A 24293-nucleotide genomic window follows, 5' to 3' on the forward strand; every position below is an offset into this window, starting at 1 on the left:
GAATGTTTTCACTGATCTCTAGGGAATCAGCATGAAACTTGCTTCTCAGGAATAAGCTTGGTTTATGAAGGCCAGTGAGAGCTGTTAAAGAAATTCAACGGGGCAGCTGGGCACCCATGAGAAACATTTATAACTCGAGCTACTTGTGAGGCTGAGATTGCGAGGATCATGGCTGCGTGCCTGCCCAGGCAAAGATGTTCATAAGAAGCTCTCTCAAAAGGAAAAGTTGGTCATGGTGGCAATGCTCGTCATCTTGGCTACAGAGAGCAATGTAAATAGAACCACAGTCCAGGCTGGCCCTGAGCAAAAAGTGAGACCCAATCTCAAAAACAACCAAAGGAAAAAGGGCTGGAAGTGTGCCTCCACCAGTGGTAGAGCATATGCCTAGAAAGCAAAAAAACCTGAGTTCAAACCTTAGTGGAAAGGAAGGGAGGGAGGGAGGGGAGGAAGGAAGGAAGGGTGGAAAGAGGATAAGGAGAAGTGAGAGAAAGAAGGAATAAATTAAATGATGAAAGGAGTCCTAGTATTTCAGAAAACACATATTCTTTATTTTATCAGTCCTGGGCACTGTCTCCAAGCTTTTTGCTCAAGGCTACCATTCTATTACTTGAACCATGGCTTCACTTTTGGCTTTATGGTGGTTAACTGGAGATAAGTCAATTGGAGATAAGTTTCATGGACTTTCCTGCCTAGGCTGGATGTCAGTCTCTTAAGTAGCTAAGATTACAGGTGTGAGGCACTAGTACCTGGCATACAGATAATCTTTTGCTGCATGGAAAGTATTCCTTAGCTTTATTATATTCTAATACACGTGAGTTAATATTAACTTGTTTTAATAGTGTTAAATAAACAAGTTGTGAAAAATAACACATTAAAGTAAGAAAAAAGCATATTGTTTTTAAAAACCAATTATTAAATACTTCAGAAAATAGTTATTTTCAAACAAAGTGGTAATCACCACCAGTATCCTAGATAAGGTATGGGCTGGTAGTGGATATAGAGTTGGGTTCTTCCATGAAAGATACATGGAGTCCTAGCATCTGGTAGCCATGAAACTTGACATTCTTTGAAAATAGAGACTTTGTGGATGTAGTCAAGCAGAGATCACACTGAATTATGGTAATGCTGCTTTCCTAATGAAGGGAAATTTGGGGGACACAACACAGGAGAAATGTGACAACAGAGAAGATCTGGGTGATCCAATAGAAAGCCAAGGCATGCCAGGATCGCTGGTAATGCCTAGTACTAAAAGGTGGGAGGGGCCCTTCCCCAGCACTGGGAGGGGGCAAGGCCTTACCAAGCCTCAGTTCTGGACCTTCAACTAGGGCCGGGAGAATGAGTTTGTTGCTTTAACCCACCCACTTTGTGGTGGGGTTTACAGCACACCTACAAAACTAACATAGGGCTTTTATAATTAAGGAAAGCTAAACGACATGGTTTGTACCTATAATTTTTGTTTACCTTTCATAATTAAAACTGTGCTATGCTATGGCAGATCATTTAAGTAAAAGGTTTATTTCATACAGTAAACCAGATTAATTTGAAACAGCTGAACCTTGAAAATTATGACTTCCGGATAACTGGTTTTTTTTCCCAGTTGTAAGGCTTTTCTTTATTTACATGCCTTGTGTATAGGCTTTAATATGGAGGACCACATAATTATTAAGAATAAAGCAACAAAAGAGATCATGAGAGTCCACATGAAATTCAACCACACATAAATGAGTTCCTATACAATATATGAAGGCATGTTACATAATTGCTTACATAGAATTTTCACATATTAAAAAATGAACAGAAAAGAACAGAAACTTACGCTGTGAAAACTCAGCAAAGGCCCCTGAACTTTAGCCAAAGAACAATCACACCACATACACATCACTTTTCTATGATTGCTATTTAGAAAAGACCACCTGGTCCCTTTCACCCCATTCTCCTTCACCAACATGCCAAAGAACAGTTTGGTTATAGATTTTTTACTTAATAAAAATCAAATTGCTCTCACTGGATTCAATATAACCATTACACAAAAAAGGGTGATCATTTCTATTCCCATACATTAACAACTGAGAACCACACATGATGTGGACAGATAGATACAAATAGTTACATGCAGCATTTTCATGCATGCATATTAATCCTTAGCAGAACATATACTTACTTTAGCTTAATGTTATTAAAGGAGGCAGATGTACAATATTCATCTTAAAACCAATACATGTTTTATTTAAAAAACACGGAAATAAATACTGTTAGAAATGTTCTGTTTAAATTAAGGTAAAGGAAAAATTGACTCTTCAAAAGTAGCCAGCTTCTGAAATAATTTAGCCTGCAAAAATTTAATTTTGTAACTGAAAAGTGAATATATGTTTGTGTGTGTGTGTATTTTTAATTTTCTTTTTTTTTGTCATGGGGTTTGGATTCAGGGCCTGACAGTTCCTGAGCATTTCTGGCTCAAGGCTAGTACTCTACCACTTGAGCCATAGTTCCATTGGTGGTTAATTGGAGATAAAAGTCTCATGGAGTTTTCTTGCCTGAGCTGGTTTCAAACTTCAATCCTTAGATCTCAGCCTCTTGAATAGTTAGGATTATAGGTATGAGCCAAGGGTGCCTGGCCATGAATTACTATTATAAAAAAGAGGAAAACAGATAAAAGGGTTTCCATGCTTTCATGATTGCTGCAAATCCATGAATATGCCATCACAAAGGGGAACAGGGTTGGGCTCTATAGTCCAAAGAGGTAAAAAACAGACTCTAATGAGCTATTATTTCTTCTAGAACTACTATATACCTTTGAAGTAACTCAAATGAATAGCAAAGCTGAAAATACAGGGTAGATGACCTCCCATATTCAACATGCTAGTGGACTGACAACACAGATGTCTGCCTCCACCAATAAATAGGTGACAGATCAGAAAGACACCGACATGAACATAAAACAATAAAACCCAAAAAGTCAGAAGGCACATCTTGAAGACTAATTCCAGCAAATGAAAGATTTGAGGGTATATTAATAAAATAAACTCAAACTCTTACTGAAAGCTTAGAATTCAATTTAAAAAAAATCACCTTCAAAATGTTATGCAAAAGCAAAAATTTCTTATGTTGCCATTTGCCTTGAACTGTTTCTTTTTAACTTAACAAAGGAAATGAGAGAAAGCTTTCTTCAATCTGAGTATTTTACTTCCTAGCTTTTCCGTAGGTCAGGAGATAACCTGGAATATGAGTGTGTGCCGCGGCCACTCAAGACTCCGTGCTCTTCTCCTTGTCCTGCTTTGCTTCCGTGTGCTCGGAGCTGGGCTCAAGTCTGCTATTGACCCCCTCATTGGAATCACTGTTGGCTCTGCCTTCGGCCCCAGGAGACTGCTTGCCATGGGAAGAATGTTCACAGGCTTGATCTGTGGGAACAGCTCCTTTTCGTTGAGGTAAGATGGTGAAAAAGGCTTCTTGCCAGTCTCTTGTTTCCAGGTATTCCAGAATAATTTCAAATACTGCGTCAAAGACAAACTTCAAGTTCATCTCAATGTCACATACTCTTATAATACATTCTTTGTACTAAGAGTGTAAGTCTGTCATGGTAGCTATATGCCCTCCCTCCCTCCCACTGGCTGCCAGGGCAATGTGTCCCAAGGTTCTGAAGCAGGTCCCCTCCTCCCCAGCTTCTCCTCCATCCCCTCTAAAACACACAGAAACTTAGCTGCATCCTTTATCAAATACAACCAATAAACAGGGGACTGCTTTACTTTCCTTCCTATTTTATCCCTTCCATTTCTTTAAGTACTGATATATAACCAGAGAATAAATAGCATCCATCTAAAAATTTCCTGCTTTCCACTCACTCTTCGGAGCGTCTTGCTCCAAAGCTTCCTCCTGTTTATTTTTGGTTCTTTATACATTAGGAGCAAAGATGATCAATGCTGTTCTGTCACTTATCTCAACACACTACTGAAAGAGATTTTGGATTACTTCATAGGAAAGTAATTTTCACTATATATCAAAAGTTTTATAAGTTCTTCAAGAGCACTGGACTCATAACCTGACATGGAATTGTGACGTCTGTGTATAACTACTTAATAATAAAATATTATCATTTCTAGAAGTCCCTAAAATTTGCTATATAGGAAGTATTTAGGTTTCAATAAGCAGCTGTGAAGTGACTAAATTCGCCTTAAAACTCCTGGTAAGCAAACACAAAGTGATCAGAAGGTTATTCATGACAGCAAAAAGAAAAATAAATTCAGCAATAGAAGAGTGGTTAAATTATTATACATTCATATAATGGAATATTACAAAGCAGCTAAAAAGTATTCAATGATATGGAAAAATATAAGCAGGGAAGTGGGGCAATATACTAGATTAATAATAGTGGTCAAAACTGAGAATACAAATATATTAGCACAAGAAAGAAATGGAAGGAAGCGCACCAAAGAGTTAATGCAAAGTATCTAGGAGTCGTGAGATTGTTTTTATTCTTCTAAACATTTTCAAAGTGTTTTAAAGTATGCATTATTATTTCTAGTGTTTAAACAGAATACAAATGATTACTCTTTATATAAATTAGTTTCTCCAGGAAGGTATAATATTTTCTATTTGTTCAAGTGATAACTGTGATGTTCTTTCCCACCATGTTTCCCGAGGGTCAGGATTTTTGGAGCATCTGTCTAGCTTACCATGATTGACTGCCAAAACCTTCCGACTGTTCATCTTCACAAAATGTCCAAGGGGGAGCTGTGCATGGTCAATCCCATAATCTGATGCTTGTTTGTATGTGAATCCCTAAAACAAATGCACTGAGACTTAGAGTACAACACCAAATTATTTTTATTGTATATGACAGTAGAAGATAATTTTTAAAGAATAGTTTAGAAATGATTATTTGAAGAGGGTAGTGTATATGTGTGTGTTAGTTACTCTTAATGTGGGAACATTTTCTTGACAATTAACTACAATGTTAATTCATAGCATTTGTTTTAACTTCAATTTACTAACAGGACACAAAAGAAATGACCATCCCAGCCTGTTTGCAAAGCTCCTCCAAGGATCTGCAGTTTCACTTGTCTTCTGATTATGGTATCTTCTCACCATGCCCTATAGCTTTTCTCTCAGTTTAAAATATTCAAGCCAAATTCTGAGAGAAATGCAAACACTTTTACAGTGAATGTTAAAAACAAAACAAAACAAAAAACCAACCAAAACCCCCACAAAGTTTGGTGGAACAAACCTGTAATCCCATCTACTTGGGAAGCAAAGATCAGGAGGATTGAAGTTCAAGGCCAGGTAGAGCAAAAAGTTAGCAAGACCCTAGCAACCAATAAGTAGGGTGTGGTAGTTAATGTTTGTTATCCCAGTTATAAGGATCACAGTCCAAGCCATCCCAGGTAAAAATGTGAGACCCCATCAGAAAAATAAACCCAAAAGGGACTGGAGACATGGGGGCATGATTCAAGTGGTACAAAGCACAAATGACCTTCAACCTGTACAACTCTGCTTGTGAAGAAAGAATCACTTCATACATTCTGCTAACAGTATTTCCTCAGACAGGGAATAAGCATCATTTTCCTCAGAAAGGTGGTTTGGATTTAGCCTGCTGTCAAGTACAAAATGCTATTTTCTTTTAGAAAGTGCAATTCTATCACTTTTCATCTAAGTGCGGGTATGGGGTAAAATAGCAAAGTATAAATAGAATAGGAAAAAAAATCTCATGAAAATTGTCTATGTAAAACTGAAGGAAGCTTGACTACTTGGTTAATAGCAGACTCTCCTTATCAGGACAGCATAGCACCTAAGTCTGTGGGCTCATTTCTAGGCATTGGCTTTGCCCACCGAGCACTACTGGTTTTAGATTTAATTTCTTAGTGCCTCAGACTCCTCTTGGGTGAGATACAGATGGTAACTGTGCTGACCTCTCCAAGTGAAGTGAACTCCATGGGGGGAGGCCTTTGCTTAGCTGGGCAGGTCTAATACATCATAGCATCCTACAGACACTGAGATAGGATTTTAAGTATGAGTAAATCCCCAAACACATGTAATAGTACCTTGTGATGGTTGTGATCCACTAAGCCTCCAATCACGTAGGCCTTTGATTCATCTAACTCCTTCAGAACATTAGGTGAATCTGATGTAAGATAAACCAGGTCTTCTTTTTTTATGAATTCACTGTAGTGCTCTGGTTTGATGTGGATATCCTTCAAAAGCAAAAGGTAGAAGGCTGTGAAAGTTGAACAAACTCATATAAAAGCATCTGAATGAAGTTTGAAAGACTACCAATACAATCATTGAAAATCTCTTCTTTAATTCCTTATCACATACCTTAATTATTTAAATAGCCTTCTAATTTTATTGTCCAGTCCCTGGCCTTAGGCCTTTCGGTTCTAGTTCACACACTGATAGGGAGTTAATTTTCTTTCTTTTTTTTTTTTTTTTTTTTTGTCGGTCGTGGGGCTTGAACTCTGGGCCTGGGAGCTGTCCCTCAGCTCTTCAGCTCAAGGCGAGCGCTCTACCACTTGAGCTACAGCGCCACTTCCGGTTTTCTGGTGGTTTATTGGAGATAGGAGTCTCACGGTCTCTCCTGCCCGGGCTGGCTTTGAACCGCGATCCTCAGATCTCAGCCTCCTGAGTAGCTAGGATTACAGGCGTGAGCCACCAGCGCCCGGCAGGGAGTTAATTTTCTAATAGCATTACTTTCTATGCTCTACCTTTTCTGGAAGGATAAAATCCAAACTTTTTTGTGTGTGTCTGTGGTGGGGCCTGAACTCTGGACTAGGGTACTGTCCCTCAGCTCTTCAGCTCAAGGCTAGCACTCTACCACTTGAGCCACAGCATCACTTCCGGTTTTCTGGTAGTTTATTGGAGATAAGAGTCTCATGGACATTCCTGCCTGGGCTGGCTTTGAACCATGATTCTCAGATCTCAGCCTCCTGAGTAGCTAGGATTACCAGTGTGAGCCACTGACTCCTGGCAAAGTCCAAACTTTTTAATTCATGAACTCCTTCCTAACTATGGCACTAACCAACCTCTCCACCGCTTTTTCAGTAAAACAAATAATTTTTTTATTGGGCTCTTAATCAGTTGTCCAGCTAAGAAATGTCTTCTCCAGATACTTTCTCTCCATTTACATAAATGATCCAATGAAATTGCCCATTAATATAAATAATTTTATGTGGTTTTTTTTTCTACAAAGATACAAATTTGAAAGCTTCTTGACCAAAATTATCAGATGAGAAGTACAAGAAAGAACATTTGGCAGCCAGGATTCTGGAAACCTTCTTAGGTGCATAATGGGACATATGTTAAATAAAGCAGGTCAGGCCCAGAGAGGCAAAAATCCCATGTTTTCCCTTCTCTGTGGAAGTTAGATGTAGCTTACAAACTCCTAAGTAAATGTGCTGGGTGGTGTGCTAGTGTATACAAATGTATTAACTGAAATATGGTAGAGGAAAGGAAGATCTCAAGTAGAATAATACCTTAGAAAGTCAAAAATCAAAGTTCAGCAAAATGAAACACCAGGAAGTAGGTACTCAAAGGGGTGAGGTGGGGTCGAGGGGAAAGAGATAAATGAATGAAGAAGTGGGGAGAATTCAGACAAGAATTCAATGTATGTCTTATGAAATTAAGAAAAGTGAGGAGAGTGAGCAGGGGGAGCGATGGGTGAGAATGTTGGAAGGGGTGACATTCATCAAGATATATCGTACTCAAAAACTGCCTTGTTAAATGGCAGTTCCTTTCTACAACTACCTAAAGATATTTTTTAAAAAAGAAAATAAGTCATAAGGCTCAGATATCATTTGTCTAATAATTTTAAGAAAACCAAGAATGGGGCTGGAAAGGTGGCTTAGTGGTAGAATGCTTGCCTTGCATGCATGTGGCCCTCAGCACCACATAAGCAGAAAAAGCTGGAGGTGGTGCTGTGGCTCAAGTGGTAAAGCACTAGCCTTGAGCTGAAGAGCGGACAGCGCCCAGGCCCAGAATTCAAGCCCCATGACCAACCAAAAAAAGAAAAAGAAAACCAAAAATGAAGTAGACACCTAAATTATATATCAATACAGAGTCACTTTTCTGGGAAATCATACATCATAAATTTGTCCTATACATAATTATAAGGGCCTCAAGGGCCCGAGGTGTGGCAAAAGATAGAGGAAAAAAACTGCCCAGCAAGCATGGGGCCCTGAGATCAATCCCCAAAAAGCCACAAAATGGACCTAATTAGAGACCAGTGAGTCTCCTATCCCTCTGGAAAACTGATGATATACAAAATCCAGCAAGACACAAAATAATTAGAAGTATGTCCATTCTAAAACAGCATGTGAGGAAAGTAGTTACAATGATGTGATAAATACACTGTGTTTGCAAGTGTTCACATTATAAGCTGTTAATAAATGTAGCTATTACACGATTATTAGTGTGAGAAGGAAAATTGGTCACTGTGAAAACTAAACAATAAAGTATACAAATTACCCAGTGTTTCTCTGAGATGTACTCCACAGGGACTGGGTCTGAAGCCTATTGATATCTGGGACTCAACAGTCAGTTGGCACAATAGAGGAAACTATGAGCCATATATATATAATATATATACACACACACATATATATATATAACTTTAAATCTCCTAAGTCATATTTTAAGAAGTGCATAGGTAAACAAATGATTTTAACATTATCATTTACTAATATAAGGCATGCTGTCATTATAATATATAATAAGTACTTAAAAATTATATAGATCTTGCCAGGTACCAGTGGCTCACACATGTAATCTTAGCTACTCAGGAGGTAAAGGATCACAGTTTGAAGCCAGCCTGGGCACTCTTGTCTCCAACCAGCACAAAGCTGGAAATGGAGGTATGGCTCAAGTGGTAGCAATTAACCTTGAGTAAAAAAGCTCAGGGATAGCATTCAGGCACACACACACACACACACACACACACACACACACACACATACACACACACACACACACACACACACACACGTAAATCTTTTTCTCTCTCCCTTTCTCTTTCACTCTCTCCTTCCTGGTCCCAATTACTAAGCTATCACTAAGTCTTAGAAATCAACTCTATTTCCCATTCACAGTTCACACCACAGTTCACAGTTCCACAGTCACATGTGGTCAGTGGCCCACTCTGGAAAACGTAGATTTAGAAGAAATGGCATACAGGCATACTTGTCAATTTTACAGTGACTTCACTCTGTGGCATGCAGGTTTGAAGAGCAGCATTTTAGGGAATTTAGGCCAAAAGTGTAGAAGGTTCAAAGCACAAACACGTGTGATTATGTGAGTGGATCTTTCTTGATTACCTTCCAGTTGACCCAGCCTCTGTCATTCTCATCCATGTTCTTTTTCAGCTGGCCACCATGGCTGGTCAAGTAAAACTGTTGATGGATTGGCAGGCACAGGAAGAGAAGGAAAAGGATCACTTAAGCTTAGTATTTATTTCTCTCATATACTCATCTAATCATCAAGCAGATACAAAATATATTCCCAGTGACCAGGAAAAAGTGATTTGTGATGCACGTACAAAGAATTTCTGGTAGAAATGACATGTGTGAAGAGGGACATCAGAACCCACCTAGCTTCAGTGTTCCTTCCATACTTCCATCCTGTTTTCTATTTTTGTTGTTGTTGTCAGTCGTGAGGCCTGAACTCTGGGCCTGAGCCCTGTCCCTCAGCTCTTCAGCTCAAGGCTAGCACTCTACCACTTGAGCCACTGTGCCCTTCCGGCTTTTTACGCTTATGTGGTACTGAGGAATCGAACCTAGGGCCTCATGCATGCAAGGCAAGCGCTCTACCACTGAGCCACCTTCCCAGCCCCACCCCATTTTCTTTATAGCACAAGCACTCTGCTGTCCATGAAGATCGACCTCTGCAGACTGCCTGCATCATTGTGAGCTTACCATCTCCTGTTCCTTTCACCACTTTTGTTATTTTTTGCCACTTGAAAGTCCTCCCAATTTTCTTTGATTCCAAATCTGAATACCTATGTAACATCAGAATCATGGGTGACGAGAGCTCATTGTGGACAAAGAAGAGGACTGAAGGAGAATCATGGAAGTGAGACATCATAAAATCATAAAATATAAAATTATGAAAACATAAAGCTACTATTACTTGGTAAAAATCAAAATATATAACTAGAAGTACTCTTAACAATATCTTAATCCAAACTTATGAAATTATTCTTCAATCCTATCAGTTACTAAAAAAGAAAGGAATGTCCTTTAATCTGAGGAAGACTGTCTTTTCTATCAAAGTGAATTGCTTAAAAGTTCCTGCTTTGGCCTGATGGCTTGGCTCTTGTTAAGGAAAGGATGAACTGCCTTGGGATAAAGTATTTGTAGGGCTGGGAAGGTGGCTCAGTGGTAGAGTGCTTGCCTTGCATGCATGAGGCCCTGGGTTCAATTCCTCAGCACCACATAAGCAGAAGAAGCCGGAAATGGTGCTGTGGCTCAAATAGTAGAGTGCTAGCCTTGAGCTGAAGAGCTGAGGGACAGTGCCCAGGCCCAGAGTTCAAGCCCTATGACCGACAAAAAAAAAAAAAAAGTATTTGTAAAATACAAGGTGTTTGTGTTAAAGTGGTTTCAAGATGGAATTACAACACATCCCAGATCCCAGACAGTTCAAGAAATAGTAGAGTATGGATACATTTTGAGATTACTTGTGAACTATTAATCTTATTTCAAAATCACCCTATATAAATACATTCACAATATGCGAGCATATTGTGAACCTAAGCTCAACCAATCAGAGCAGAGGAGCAGGGTCTGCTGTATTAGGGATAAATAGTGGGACAGCCTGCCTGCTATGTGTTTGCTTACCAGATTTTTGGCTGATGGCACACCCTTTGCAGAAGTAAATTTTGCCTTGCTGAGATAATTCTTTATTATCAGGTTTATCATCATTCCAATGTTTCTTGGAGAGCATATTTATAACACTTACGTAGTCAAGACCTGGCTAACAGGTACTACCACACATGTGGGTCCTGGGCAGCCTCCCCCATCCCACCTTCCCATCTCCCAGATCTGGCTGCAAGTGAAGGCTGAGAGGTAGTGTGACAAAGTATCCACCTTACAGATATCCGGCCACATGTGAGAACCACATGTGAGAAACTATATTTAAAATACTTTATGTGAATGATTAAAGGGGAATGACACTAATCAAGAAGCACTGTACTCATAACTGACATGTTGAATTGAAACCTCTTTGTGTAACTAAAGATATTAAAAACATAATATTTTACTTTTGTAACAACAAAAAAAGAAAACAAAAAATAGGATGCCTTAAGACTCATGCACAAGCAACCAGAATCATCTATTTCTTCAGTCCTTTAGACATACCTGCACAGGATGAAGTGCTCGCCTGTTTTCTGCATAGCAGCGTTGAATCTGCTTATGAAGTTTCTTAATGTCCTATAAAGAGAGTGTCATTTTTAAAAGTTATCAAAACAACCTATGGCCATTCCAAGATGTTAAGGGAACAGAATAAGCACAAGGGACAGCTGGATAGGCAAAGGTCTCTTCTCATCATTTTGACTGATTTCCTTCCACAGTAATAACATTACTGTAAGGAAAGCCAGTAATTCAGTAAATGTCCCATCCTTTCATATTTTCGTATCCACTTAAAATTTGAGTTCTCAAGAAATAGCTACTCTTAAGAGGTAGCAAAAAATTCCTTTAAAGCCATACTACTACTATTTTCATGTTTTCTCAATGGTTTTATGATTAATATGCAGGTACTAAAATTTCTCTTTAAATTATGGAGCATATGTCTTTGTCTATACATAAATAGAAATACCAAAGTGATTTATTAACTACCTTATGGGGCAGAAATTTTGAAAATCTTCAGTCAAAATGTACTTCTTTTTTTTTTTTTTTTTTTTTTTTTGGCAATTTGGGGGTTTAAACTCAAGGTCTGACATTTGGTAGGCAAGTGCTCTATAACTTGAGCCATATTCCCAGCCTTTTTTTGGTTTGGTTTTCAGATAGTCTCTTGTTTTTGTCATGGACCAGCCTCAGCCTTTAATCCTCCTACCACTGCTTCTCATGTAGCTGGATTACAAGTGTGCCCCACCATACCTAGCTTGTTTCTCAAGACAGGGTCTCAGTAATTTTTTTTTATCCAGCTGGACTTAAACCATGATCCTCTCATCTCTGCCTCTCTCATAACTGGGATTGCAAGCATATGCCACTACATCTGGTCCTTTAAGATGTACTTTAATACATAAATTTATTAGCAACATTACACATATTAAAATTAAAATAATTTAAAATTAATTTTAAAAATTAAAAAATTAAAATTATCTACAGGGTTTTTTTGTTCTTAATATATATATTTTATTGTAAAGATACTGTATAGAGGGGTTACAGTTACATGAGCAAGGTAATGAGTCCACTTCCTATTGAGCATTGTTACCCTCTCCTTTATTTTTCCCCTACTATCCCTTTCCTCCCCAACTCCTCCTTCTCCTTTCCTTCCACCCCCACAACGTTGTAAAGTTCTTTTTCAACATACTGTCTTGTACATCTCATTGTTAGAATGGGTCATCTTACATACTTATTTCAGCATTTTGTTATTTTCCTTCCCCTCCTCAAATTAGAAAAATGTATATACCAGAGGCAAGACACCAGAATCACATGCAGTGACAACATGGGTTGTACCATGGGGGAAGAACATACAAAGAAACAAACAAAAACCACATAGTACATTATAAGTACATTAAAAAAAAGCAACAAGAAAGATAAAATCTCTTGTGTCCCTGTCTTGGGTTTTATTTTGCTTAGCATCAGGTTATATGGTCATATGTACATAGCTTTTGACCTCTTCTGCTTGTCCTAAACATATACTAGTTGCAGATAAGGGAAACCATGGGACCTATGTTTCTTTGAGTGTGGCTTATTTCACTTACTATAATTTTTTCCAAGTCTTTCCACTTCCTAACAAATAAGGATGGTGTCATTCTTTCTGATGGAGGCATAGAATTCCATTGTGTGTGTGTGTGTGTGTGTGTGTGTGTGTGTGTGTGTCTGTGTGTGTATATAAACAAACACATTTTCTTGATCCATTCATCTACTTAGGGGCATCTGAGTTGGTTTTATATCTTAGCTATGGTGAATAATGCTGCAATAAACATAGCTGTGCTGGTAGCTTTTGTACAGCCTTGTTTGTGATTGTTTGGGTAAATGCCTAAAAGTGGGATTGCTGGGTCACAGGGGAGCTCTATGTGTAGTCTTCAGAGGAACCTTCATACTGCTTTCTAAAGTGGTTGAACAAGTTTACATTCCCACCAACAAGGCAACCCTATAGTTTTCTAACAATCATTCATGATACCTTTAATGCCATCAAATTATCAAAGCTACAGTCAATGATAAGGCGGAGATTGCTCTGTGCAATATGTCTTCGCACACGTTTTCGCTCATTTCCATCTGAGTTGGAGTCCAGCTGACCCTGGCGCTCTAATTTCTTCCTCTTGCGTTTTTCTTTCCGCTTTTGTCTAAAATTAGTAATTGAAATAATGTTTTATTATTATTTGTGTATCTAGATATTCCCCAGACTCTTCAAAATATAGTTTACAATCAAGGTAAACTATATGAAGTTTTAGTTCATCTATCAGCTTTATACAGGTAGAAAATCACTTTTCAAAACAATCTAAAGCTACCTATTTAATTCCTAACTATACTGATCAATAGTCTCCTTACTAGCATTGTACATTCACTAGGAAAACCTACTAAATTAGAATCTTGATGAATGTTACTTTCATTAGTCATTCCCCAGTGTGGTTTTCAAGGAATATTCATACTTTTTCTCTAACTTGTATTAGCTATAGTTTATTTCCTCTTGTAAATTTTGGCATTGAATAATACCCGCTACAGTAGAACTGCTCTCAGAAGAACCTATTCTAACCAAATTCATGTTAGGTCAAACTGATCAGAGTTACTTTTCTTCCCTATCTAGGACACAGAAACTAACTATATCCCCTTCTGAAGTTAAGTGTTTCTAAAATGGTGCTGCTCTCTACAGTAGGTTCTGGGTGAGGACAAGGATCGCATGCAAATTCACCACTACTAATGAAAACCAGTAACCTCAATTCAAAGTGCATTCAGTTTTACTCCAAGTGGTGGTATTAGCAAGCAGGAAGCAGTAGCTCAGGCCATCATAATTCCTTTTCCTATGTGCAAGGACTAAGGCAGGTCTAACTCTTGGTTCTTCTGCATAGAAGTTATCCACACCGAAACACCTACTTGCGGAGTTCCCGCTGCTCCTCCCATTGCTTCTGTTTCATTAACTTCTTCATTTGCCGTTTAGACACCGGCTCAGTCACTTCATTGGAGCATGGCTTCTGCCTCTCCTCTCGACTTTCACTTACATCTTGCTTTCTTTCCACATTAGATGTGTCAGTAAATGCTGACAACATTTCTGAGGACATTGTTTGATGCCTTGGAAAAACTGAAAAGCAACTGGATATGAATAATTTACAAACCCACAAAAAAGTACAATGCAGTAATTTACCAAATCATATGATTAATGTTAAACTATGTCAGGAATAAATAAAAGGGAAAAATTTTAGGTAGTTAAATGTCATTTACTAGCAAGGATCATTTCAGTATCATTTCAGTATATCATTCACTGGATGTATCATACAAAATTTTAGAAGGCGTCATAGTCTTAAATAATGTTTTAATACACCAAGATCTATTGATCTATTAACGCATTTTCTTACAATAAATGTACACAAAAAGTTGCCTTAGAGCATAAGCACTGTTAGAAACTACTTGAATATCAGTAAAAATATTTCTAACATTATTTAATAATGTTATTTTTATTTTTTGCCAGTCCTAGAGCTTGATCTCAGAACCTGGGTGTTGTCCCTGAGCTTCTTCCGCTTAAGGCTAGTGCTCTACCAATTGAGCCATAGCACAACATCCAGCTTTTTAGTTTATTGAAGATGAGAGCCCCATGAACTTTCCTACCTGGGCTAGCTTCAAACTGCAATCCTAAGATCTCAGCCTCCTGAGTAGCTAGGCTTACAGGCATGAGCCCCCAGCCCCCAGCTATATTTTATGGCTATATTTTAAGGTAAAAAAAAAAAATCAACCCTCTCCCAATAGATCAATTATATTGAATTATTTTAAAAAGCACACGTAGAAACATGTGTTTTCAACATTTAAAACTTCAGCCAGTTTTAGCAACAGGTTTGGCTGCCCTGTCCAATATACTTTCATGTAAATATTATATTTCAGTCATGGTTAAAAACCAAAACACCAAATTTGATTCTGTAATCAGAAACTGGAAGCAAATTCTAAAAAAAAATTAGAAGGAAAAATATAAAATATATGTATTGTGATTACTTTACTTTCTTTCGACATACAGCACATTAAATCAAGCAATGCATGTATTCAAAGCAAACCTGAAAGCATAATTAAAGTTCAAAGGAATGTGTTTTCTTTATGAAATAATACTTTACCAAGGCAATGCATTTCTGTTCATTAGTGGCAAAATATTTGGCTAGTTTCTATAATGATCAAAAATTCCAAGTGATTGCTATACAGTGAGAATTTAAAAGCGCCTGAAAGCAATGTTCTAACTGATGTACACCAGGGGGAGTGTTTGCCTTGCATATGGGAGAAGTCTCAAGTTAAATTGAACTTAACCTATCATAACCTACTAAGGTTTTAAATCAGCCTATCAAATACAAGCAAAGGTCACAAATGAGTGAACATAATTTAAAAAAAACTATCCTCAAGATGAACTATAGTAAATGTACTGTACAAAGATAACTTCCAACTCTTATGTGTAAACATTTCACTATGTGTTAGCTTGTCCCAATTACCCATTATGTAAAACATGACTACTAACTTGTTTTCTAATTATTTCAATTTGGGTCATGACATAAAATCTCAATAGTTATGGGTTCTTAAACATGCAGGAATGCTCACAAGACATTTTGCAAGCACAGAAAATATGTAAGAACGATATTTTAAGTAATTATATAAATATTTGTGTGAAATTTTATTTTGGCTTTTAAAAAATTGAGTTTATTCACAGAGATTGGCGGGCTTATAAAATAAGAACTGGATGAAGACGACGGGACCTCTTGGTGTGGGAAGAACACACATTAATCCGTGGTCAATAGGAATAACTAAAACAATTTTCGAGAGTATTATCAAACTGACTAAAATAAAAAAGTTCTTATCATTTATGGCACTTATTCATTTCGGAAAGTGCCAAACCAGGAAAACAGAAGTGTGGCTCAAGTGGTCGAGGGCCAGCCTTGAGTGAAAATGCTAAGAGCTGTGTCCAGGCCCTGATTGCTCGGGTCCCAGCACTTGCACGCAAATACAAACAAAAAATCACAAAGAACCAAACTGACGGAGGCTTTAGAATGTTGACCAAATCTGCAGGAGCAGAAGTCCCTAGCTCTGCTTAGCTATCAAGGCTGTGGCGGGGAAGGCCAGCACGGAACGAGAAGAGAATTAAGTTTAAAAAGTAAAAAAAAAAAAAAAAGGTGTCCTTATCCTCTTAACATCTCCGGAGAACTCCCCAAACCTGAAGGGCTTAAAAAGCATTCCAGTGTAATCAAGCAACACTTAGATCTTCTGAAAACTGTCCAGGGCGGGCTGACCACCACGAGGCCTGGCAGCTTCTGCCTCAACCTCCCCTAGGGTTCTCCACATCCCAGGGCTGTCAGGTCATTCCCTCCCAGGGCAAATCAGGCCAAGGCGGGGTAAAGCGCCTGGACCAGTTTTTAGCCACAAAGTGGCACTGCCGCTAATAGTCTTCCGATCTTTCAAAGCTCAGAGCCCTCTTCAGCCTCTTTGTAAACTGGGAATCCACCCGACAAAGAACACCAGCAAGAAAACACCCTACTCCGGCCGCGAGAACCGCGCCCACTCTCCCTTCACGCTATTCGCTGCCATCGGGGCCCGGAGGCGGGACTAAGCTGCAGCCGACGAATAAGAGGAGTGAGTCGGCAAGCGGGTACGCGCCCGTCTGACGTCATTTCCTTTAGGAACTGCAAGGCCGCAGGTAGTTACGCGGGCCTGCTCCTCTCTTCCTCCGGAAGCCCTTGTTGCCAGTGGCGGGCGGCATGGCAACGCACCCTTTTTGATCCAAAAAGATACCCATCCACAAGCAAGCGCCAGCCTTAGTGCCAGACTTACCGAGGCAAGGAGCCGGTGGGGGTGTGAGCGATTTCTCAGAAAGCCTTTCTGGAGTAGTCTCGTTACCGCGTGCGCGGTCTCCTTCGGAAACTTCAACTCCCAGAGTCAGAGGCGGTAGTTGCACGGTGGCGTCTCCGTCGCTTACGCTTTTGCGTCATCAAACGGAGCCAATTCCTAACCCTCTGCGGGGCGGAAAGAGGTGGGGCTTAAGTGGGGCGGGGCTTACGGCTGGGGTGTTAGGGAGCGGGAAGGAGTTTTTGTGGCCTGGGCTCTTTCCTCCCTGGACCTGGAGGTGGGAATCTTTAACTCCCTGCTAGGGAGCTGGGAACGTTTCTTCTTTGCTATTTCTTCCTACTTTAATCCTCTTATACTAAAATAAATCCTTGCTGAAACTTGAAAGAATAAAAGCTATGCACCTGCATGCATTTAATTCGCTTGTATATTAGGGGATTAAGAGTTCCACTCCCCAGAATGAACGTGTGAAACCTGACAAGCCTCCTAATGTCCTCAGTGTTGAGGACAGGAGGAAATGTCCTGCCTAGTGTATTTCCAGTTTGGGAAAGGGTTGCCTGGACATCAAGGCTTTACAGTTCAAATGGAGAATTAGAAATGCGAGAGAAGTCCGCAAAGAAAATGAATTTGAGAATTCCCCACTTTATATGGCTTTAACACGCGTGCTTAAACCCTCTGCTGAGATATTCCTGAGATATGCCTAGGCTGTTTTGCAAAAACACCAGGTGACATTTCATTGTAATACATGAAGAAGAAATGCAACAGTAATATATTTTGTCGTTTTTGTCTTCGGCGTTTTATTTGGCCCTACTTTCAATAGGTGATTATTATAGAATTTGAAGATTAAAAACTAGCGCTGAATCTTTGAATGAAAGTTACCTTTGGAAAGAACCCTGGAGTGAATTATTTTTCTTTCTCTTTTAACTTTTTTTTTTTTTTGTACTAGATATCGATCTCAGAACGTTGCATTTTGCTAGGCAAAAGCTTTTTCTCTGAGCCACATCCCAGCCCTAAAATGAATTTTTCTTGGTGCTTGAAGACATTTGGACATGCTAAAAGGTTTCAGTGAATAGAAAATTCAATTTATGATTTGAAATTCTTCAAAAGACTGGGAATTTCTCTGAATTTAATCAAAAAATCAAAGTCACTCTTGCTTTAAACTCCCAAATTTTATTTGAAAACTATGCTAACTGACACTTGTGAGTCCCTCTCTGCTTCTTTCTCAACTGAACTCTGATTAAGAGATCTCTTTTGAGTAGGTCAGATAAGATGATGTTAGGGGAATGAACCCCAAGATAAGTATTCAAATGTTTTTTTTTTCTTTCATGCAATTGTTTCTAACATATTTATAAGATGATTTGTATGCCCTTCCCCCACGGTATAACCCCTACTTTCACTGTATTTGATGTTGGTATAATTTGTGGAGGGAAAGGGCAAAAACAAATCGTTTAACTAGGGATACAGGTGGACCCATTGCAACAATGAGATGTACAAGTCCTTATGTCAAAAAACGAACTTTACATCTTTGGGGGTGGGGGAGTATGGGAAGGGATGGGAAGGGGAAACAAAGAGGAGGCAACAATGCTTGATAAGAAATGTACTAGATATTTTGCCCATGTAATCGTAACTCCTCTGTACGGTATTTTCACAATAAAAAAATAAAAATAAACTTAAAAGAAGATCTCTCTTGAGTGAGCACTGGCAATGAAGTCTGCATCCATTTCTGATCTGTTAGTAGGGCATCTTTTTTCAGCCGCCTCCATATCAGGGCAGAAAGTAGCTGAGGGAGGATTAGTAATTGGATATGTAGCTCTTCACATGTAGGTCATTAAATTCAGGCTGGCATAGTGATTTGCCAAATCTCTCAACAGCTGTTCAGTTGCTCCTATGGGATCTGTCTTATAAATAATTATACATTTTTAGAGGTAATACATGATGTCCTTAGAGATTTAAAACAGTTTTTTACATTGCCAAAAATTTCTCACTTTAATTATGTCATAAATATTTAAACTCAAACATTTAACTTTGTAGTCATATGGTCAAAATCCAAAGAAAATGCCAACAAAGTTCAACAGGAAAGTTCAGTTTAAAGACTGAAGTATATAAAAAGTTTTAGGTGAAGTTGTGTGATATGAGATAATCATTGATTTATAAAATTCATGTTTATTACATTTAAGAGGTCTGTGTTTTGGGGCTGGGAAAGTGGCTCAGTGGTAGAGTGCTTGCCTCACATGCATGAGGCCATGGGTTCCATTCCTCAGCATCACATAAACAGAAAAAGTCTGAAGTGGCACTGTGGCTCAAGTGGTAGAGCACTTGCCTTATGCTGAAGAGCTCAGGGACAGTGCCCGGGCCTAGAGTTCTAGCCCCATAACTGACCAAAAAAAAAAAAAAAAAGAGTTCTGTGTATTTTGTCTTAACACTGGTGATACAGTAGTGATTAAAGCATCATCTGTGTCCTCCTGCAATCCCAGTGTACTAGGAGATCCAGAAGGAAGTGAATACCATTATAGTGCACTGGAGATGCTGATGATGGGAAGGAACAGCTCAGTGTTTCTTGAGGCCAAGGTCATAGTTTCAAAGATTTAGTAATTTTGCACCATCTCGGAAAGTAAGTTGTCCAAATGTCAGGAAAGAAAGGAACTTGAAATAGTGGTGACAGTGAAAGCAAATATGTGTGTGTGTCATGGTTTTGCATGTGACTGAAAAGCTGTGGGTAGAATGAGGAAGAAGGCAAAAGGGATAATTCTAAGAATTTTTCTAATTTGGGCTGCTATACAATGTAATCCTATGCACTAGGTCATTTATGGAACAAGAGAAGCCAAGTGTCAGAAAATAATAGTAAGTTTGGCTTTCAATAGATGGATGCTGAGGAATCTGCAGCATTCCCTTTTCTGCATATATATGTGGAAGACATGAAATCATTATTCATACAGACATCAGCATCTGTGGGCAGTGTAGTACTAATCACAGTAGCCAAGACTGCATATTGCAGAGTGATAGGAGGCAATAGACAGAACCAGAATTTTAAGACACGAAACATAGTGGAGTTGGATTGTTTCTACCAGCTCATATTTTGAAATATATAAGGACACATCTGAACATTCTGAGAAAGGGGGGCGGGTTACTTCAAACTCTCAAATAATTACTAAAAACCAAAAGGGATTAGTAACACAACTGGCAGGGATCCAGCAAGTTCAAGGTTGGTATAAAGGAACCAGCAGGAAGTTCTAAACTTGCCAGAGTGATGTGAATTCTAGGAAAACAAAAACATCAAACTATAACTGTAATCTGCTGCAAAGACCACATTAAGGAGAAATCACGAGGATTAGAGTCCAAATTTAACAGGACTGGAACAGCAGAGGCAGATCAAAAAGTATGTCCAGAGAAAAGTGAAAGAGGAGAGTGAAGATAGAGAACAGAAAATACATGTGTCATTTTATGAAAACATCAGAAAAAGTACCCTAGTCAGAAGGCTAGAAAAGCTATTCAACTCACTCCTTCTTAAAAGCACAGAATAACTTAGTTAAAAACACACCACAGAATATGGTCAAAGAATATAAAATGTATGCATGGAAGTATCACTGAGCCCCTCATTTTGTACAATTAATATATTCTTAATAAAAATGCACTTCAGGAAAGGACTACTGGATGATTGAAATTCATTTAAGCTTGCTAAAAAAGGTTGAAGCTGGAAAAAGTAGGTTAAACTATCACCTACTATTTCAACACAAATTTGGAAACATTTTTTAATGATAGAAAATATGAAAATAAAATAACACTCAGAAATAGCATGATTCAAGAAAAGAAAAAATTTAAAGGTATAACAAACATACACACTCACACACATAGATAATACTGAAAGTCCTATTTTGTATAACATGAATAAAGGAAAGAAAAAAAGTAACAACACTTCGCAGAGCACATGACAATCTAGGTAATCCCCCAAATCTTCATGAAACTAGAAAGCAAGTATTGCAAATTTAATAGATACAAATTAACATGCACCAGTCAATTTGCTTCTTGATACCATCCATGTACAAGTAGGACTTGAAAAGTAACATTTAAAATGAAAGATTAAGCTGGGCGCTGGTGGCTCACGCCTGTAATCCTAGCTACTCAGGAGGCTGAGATCTGAGGATGGAGGTTCAAAGCCAGCCGGGGCAGGAGAGACAGTGAGACTCCTATTTCCAATAAACCACCAGAAAACCGGAAGTGGCGCTGTAGCTCAAGTGGTAGAGCACTTGCCTTGAGCTGAAGAGCTGAGGGACAGCGCCCAGGCCCAGAGTTCAAGCCCCACGACCGACAAAAAATAAAATAAAATAAAAAATAACATAAATAAAATGAAAGATTAAAAGAATTGTTATATTTAAGGAAACCTGAGGAAAATCTTAAATCGGCAAGACCTAAGTAAATTAAGTGGTACTCTTTGTTCATGGATTTAAAATGTGATGAGAACAGCATGGATACATACCTAGAGCACAAATAGTACGCAGACCTTGGTTTCTAATGCCATTTTTACTAAAGGACTCCAAAATCCGTGGAGAAATGACTGAATTTAGGATTGGAGTACACAAGAAAAATTGGTAGTATAGGAATACTATGGGGAAAAAAAGAAATAAAAATCTAAACCCAAACTACTACAAACTCACTGATAATGGGATATGTCAAAGGAACACAAGAGCCACACTGAAAGAATTCTCAATGTGTTTTTTTAAAAAAAAGTATGTACCCTGCCAATTTGTGAGACAATTGACTTCTGAGTGCCCTGACTTCTTTTCTAAATAATTGTTATTATTAAGCTATTGTTTAGATGGGCTACCATTTCATAAATCACTGACTTCTTTTAAAGCAAGTAATGTTTTTAGTAAGTTGCTATGACAGCTGCAGAGTACCCCTTGAGCCACACCCCTAATCTTTTGCTTTGATGATTTTTCAGGTAAGGCCTGCACTGTTTTTCCTCAGTGGGCCTGGACTACTACCCTCCTACTTAGACCTACTTCATACAGAATGACAGGCTCAAAGCAGCATGTCTACCTTTTTTAAAGATAGGGTCTTGCTAGCTTTTTACTTGAGCTAGCCTCCAACATGATTCTCCTCACCTTTGGTTACAAGCTCAGTCTCCCATTTCAAATGTGAGCCACTGGTCTCTGCTTTTGGAGAAATTCTTCAAAGAGTCTCCTCAAATATTACCTTTTCCTCACTTATACCCTAACCATCAAATCTTTTGATATCTCTTAAATATCTTATGTTTTCTTATTTGGCTTATGATTCTATTTCAAAGGAGTTCATATTTGAACTCTATGTTCATATCTGAACCTATATCTCAATAATTAGCCTGTAAGTGTAATTAGATTACATTTAAAATAAAATTTTAATACTCAGTATTTTACATTAAGCTCTGATTTTAATAACCTCAAAATTATTTTGATAAAAATTTTATTTCCTTTGGAGTAATCAACTGAATGGTCTAGCAATTCTCTTGTTTAAATACTACTCAGTTTTGAGTGGCCAAAGATAATATTAGGTTAGAATCCTCTTAGGTTGACTAGATGTTTAAGGATGTTTTGGTTGTTTCTGTGAGGGGGTAAAGTTTTCCTAATCCTATTTTGAAAAAATGGCTGTTTTTTATCTTTGATTCTAAATGTCTCAGACCTAAGTCTCAAATTTACTTTTGTTAAGAGAAGGATTTTAGAGTGTCTTTACTTTCTCAGAGAAATTCTTAATGCCTGTTTAAAGGTCATCAAGTTATAAGGTTTATTTTTTTATTATTTTTATTTTTTTTTTGGTTCGGTCGTGGGGCCTGAACTCTGGGCCTGGGCGCTGTCCCTCAGCTCTTCAGCTCAAGGCTAGTGCTCTACCACTTGAGCCACAGCGCCACTTCCGGCTTTTTTTTCCTGCTTATGTGGTGCTGAGGAATCGAACCCAGGGCCTCATGCATGCAAGGCAAGCACTCTACCACTGAGCCACCTTCTCAGCCCAAAGTTATAAGGTTTATTAACCAAACAAAAAATGTTTTTCAGAGTTCCTTCAAAATGTGAAGCCCATTATTAAATTGAAAATACCATTAGACTGATCTTTCAGGGATAACTTGAAATGTGCTAGAATTTTTAAAAAAAAACAATTTCACACTTCTTTGTAAAAACAGACAAATGTCTTTGATGTTACAAATTGACTTTTTTCTTCTCATATAGTTATCATACATCTCACTTATTGTATCTATATCTAAGAGGGTAATACATTTCCTTTCGACCTTTAGTGGGGTAAAGTTCATTTATCTTCTAATCTCAGAAAATAAGTTAACTCCTAACAACCTATGATACTCAACAGAAACACAAAGTACTTTGGAATTAGTCATCTACCCTTGTTTCAGAGTGTCTTAAGACAAAGTGATAGTAAAAAATAATATTTCATTATCCTGACCACTAAAAGGGCACCCTGGCCATAGTATTGTTTGGAAATATACCATTCAATTTTGTCCTGATTATAGCACAAATCAATTTCCCCTCTGTATTTTCATCCTGGAATATCTACTATAAAAACCAAACGCCCTACTAGCTTCCATATCCAATTGGAATGCCATTACTAAAAATAGACACTCCCAACTAATAACAGTTTTGTGTCATGTATAAGAATCTGTTTTTTCCCATTTCTCACCTTTAATATTCTTAAGCAGAGAGGCATAATGAATATAAGCTTTATACATACCTTAAAGCAGTTTGCAAAGTTAATCTGAACCTAGTTTTTCTAGCATATAAAATGATCATTGTGATGATATGCTTCAAAAAGTGTTAGTCGCTTACCACAGAACGCTGCGCATAATGTTTCATCTGTGGGAGCCCTTGACATATGTGCATATGCCATGTGAAGCATCTGGTGAGTTTAGGAGGAATCTCCCACACATGTAGTCTTTGCTGTGTTTGGTCAAAAGAACAACAAAGGAGAATACTTCTGTACTACATGGAGTTCTCTGAATATGGAGAATGTCATTCTTAATTCATCTCAGTGAAACAATCCTAAGAAGTCTTTCCTCAAATGCTAAAAGAAAACGTCAAGTGCAAAATATAAAAGAATGTTATTTATAACTACTCCAAACAGCCTTCCTTGAACATTCTATGTTGAAAT

The 24293-nt window shown here is 38.2% G+C and overlaps 1 protein-coding gene across 1 annotated transcript; it reads right to left on the reverse strand.

The window, feature by feature from the left end:
* Positions 1 to 563: 563 nt before the first annotated feature.
* Positions 564 to 17280, reverse strand: Trmt10a (tRNA methyltransferase 10A). Its single transcript, XM_070022324.1, has 8 exons — positions 17157 to 17280; positions 14238 to 14442; positions 13327 to 13489; positions 11337 to 11408; positions 9300 to 9374; positions 6036 to 6185; positions 4671 to 4776; positions 564 to 3491 (listed from the first exon to the last, which is right to left on the reverse strand). The coding sequence occupies exons 2-8, from the start codon at positions 14420 to 14422 to the stop codon at positions 3244 to 3246; spliced, it is 999 nt and encodes a 332-aa protein (XP_069878425.1). The 5' UTR covers positions 14423 to 14442; positions 17157 to 17280; the 3' UTR covers positions 564 to 3243.
* Between the last annotated feature and the right edge of the window lie 7013 nt (positions 17281 to 24293).

The sequence above is a fragment of the Dipodomys merriami genome, unplaced genomic scaffold, assembly GCF_024711535.1.
Source record: "Dipodomys merriami isolate MVZ:Mamm:240054 unplaced genomic scaffold, mDipMer1.0.p SCAF_15, whole genome shotgun sequence".
NCBI classification, from domain to species: Eukaryota; Metazoa; Chordata; class Mammalia; order Rodentia; family Heteromyidae; genus Dipodomys; species Dipodomys merriami.

Excerpts from the sequence above, each read along its gene's own strand:
- Trmt10a (XM_070022324.1), bottom strand. The coding sequence starts at position 14,422 with ATGTCCTCAGAAATGTTGTCAGCATTTACTGACACATCTAATGTGGAA. Across the intron at positions 13,490-14,237 it reads GAGCAGCGGGAACTCCGCAA|ACAAAAGCGGAAAGAAAAAC; the intron begins GTAGGTGTTTCG and ends TACTAATTTTAG. Across the intron at positions 4,777-6,035 it reads TGGATCACAACCATCACAAG|GGATTCACATACAAACAAGC; the intron begins GTACTATTACAT and ends CATTTGTTTTAG.